Source organism: Dioscorea cayenensis, unplaced genomic scaffold (assembly GCF_009730915.1).
Source record: "Dioscorea cayenensis subsp. rotundata cultivar TDr96_F1 unplaced genomic scaffold, TDr96_F1_v2_PseudoChromosome.rev07_lg8_w22 25.fasta BLBR01000927.1, whole genome shotgun sequence".
In the NCBI taxonomy this organism is placed as follows: Eukaryota; Viridiplantae; Streptophyta; class Magnoliopsida; order Dioscoreales; family Dioscoreaceae; genus Dioscorea; species Dioscorea cayenensis.
The window spans coordinates 22,178-23,302 of record NW_024087318.1 but is presented as its reverse complement, the minus strand read 5'-3'; the positions used below and the strand labels follow the sequence as shown (position 1 = coordinate 23,302).

At 32.7% G+C, this 1,125-nt stretch overlaps 1 protein-coding gene across 1 annotated transcript; it reads right to left on the bottom strand.

The window, feature by feature from the left end:
- Positions 1–1,125, bottom strand: LOC120255287 (zinc finger BED domain-containing protein DAYSLEEPER-like). The gene is made up of 3 exons (XM_039263139.1): positions 647–1,125; positions 239–557; positions 1–128 (listed from the first exon to the last, which is right to left on the bottom strand). Exons 1-3 carry the CDS (start codon positions 1,025–1,027, stop codon positions 1–3), a joined length of 828 nt encoding a protein of 275 aa, XP_039119073.1. The 5' UTR covers positions 1,028–1,125.

Genomic DNA, 1,125 nt, shown 5'->3' with positions numbered 1-1,125 from the left:
TTAAATTAACTCATTCAAATTTTCCTCTTCTCCATTTCCTCCTTCCATTCTATCTTCATCAATAACTTCAACAATATTTGAACCCTCACTGGATGTAGTTGATTTAGTATTTGCTTCATCTTCATTATCTACAAAAAAGACCCCAAATATAAAAACTAGTTAAAAATGAATTTAATATAAACAAATGTTTCAAGATTTCAACTAAATAAACAATTTAAATTAATAACTTATAAATTACCAATGTTATAACCATGCAACCAATTACGTGTGCAAATGAGAGCCTGTACTTTTTCGGGAAGGGTACAACTTCTATATTTGTTGAGCACACGAGCACCAATAGAAAAGGCCGATTCAGATGCAACAGTTGTTATTGGGATAGCTAAGACATCACCTGCCATTAATGCAAGAATTGGGAACCTATGCTTATGATTCTTCCAATATTCCAACACATCCAAATCTTCATAATGTGCAAATTCAAGCTTTGGCTCCTCCAAATAAAGATCCAATTGAGATTTTCCCGCACTTGTAATTGATTGGCTCTCAAATGCTTTAATTTCCTACAATCAATAATTCTCATATGTTATCATAAAAAAAATATAAACAAATTAGAGAAATATATGAAGAAAGAAAGTGATAGAGCACTTACATCAAAGATTCTTTTACCCTTACTTTTAATTCCTCCACCACCTTGTGTAGATGTAGGTGTAATGATAGAAGAAGAATGTGGTTGGGAAGGACTTGACTTATTAGCATTTGAATATTGCTCAAAAAGTGTGTATAGTTTTGTTCTCACAAGTGACACCTTCTCTTGGCATTTAGTAGAATCACTCTCAACCTTCCCATAAAAATACTCCAACATTGATAATTTAATTCGTGGGTCAAGGATAGCCCCAAATGCAAGCACCATGCTATATTGTCTCCAATATTTATCAAATTTTTCCTTCATCCTTCTACACATATCACTAATCACCACATCTTCAGTTATCAAGTTTTCCTTCAATAAAGCTTCAATCTTCCAAACTTGCATAAAATACAAATTTGATGTAGGATAAGAAGATCCCGATATCAAGTTGGTAGTGTCATAAAAAGGCTCCAAGAACTCATATATTTTCTCTCCTCTTTTCC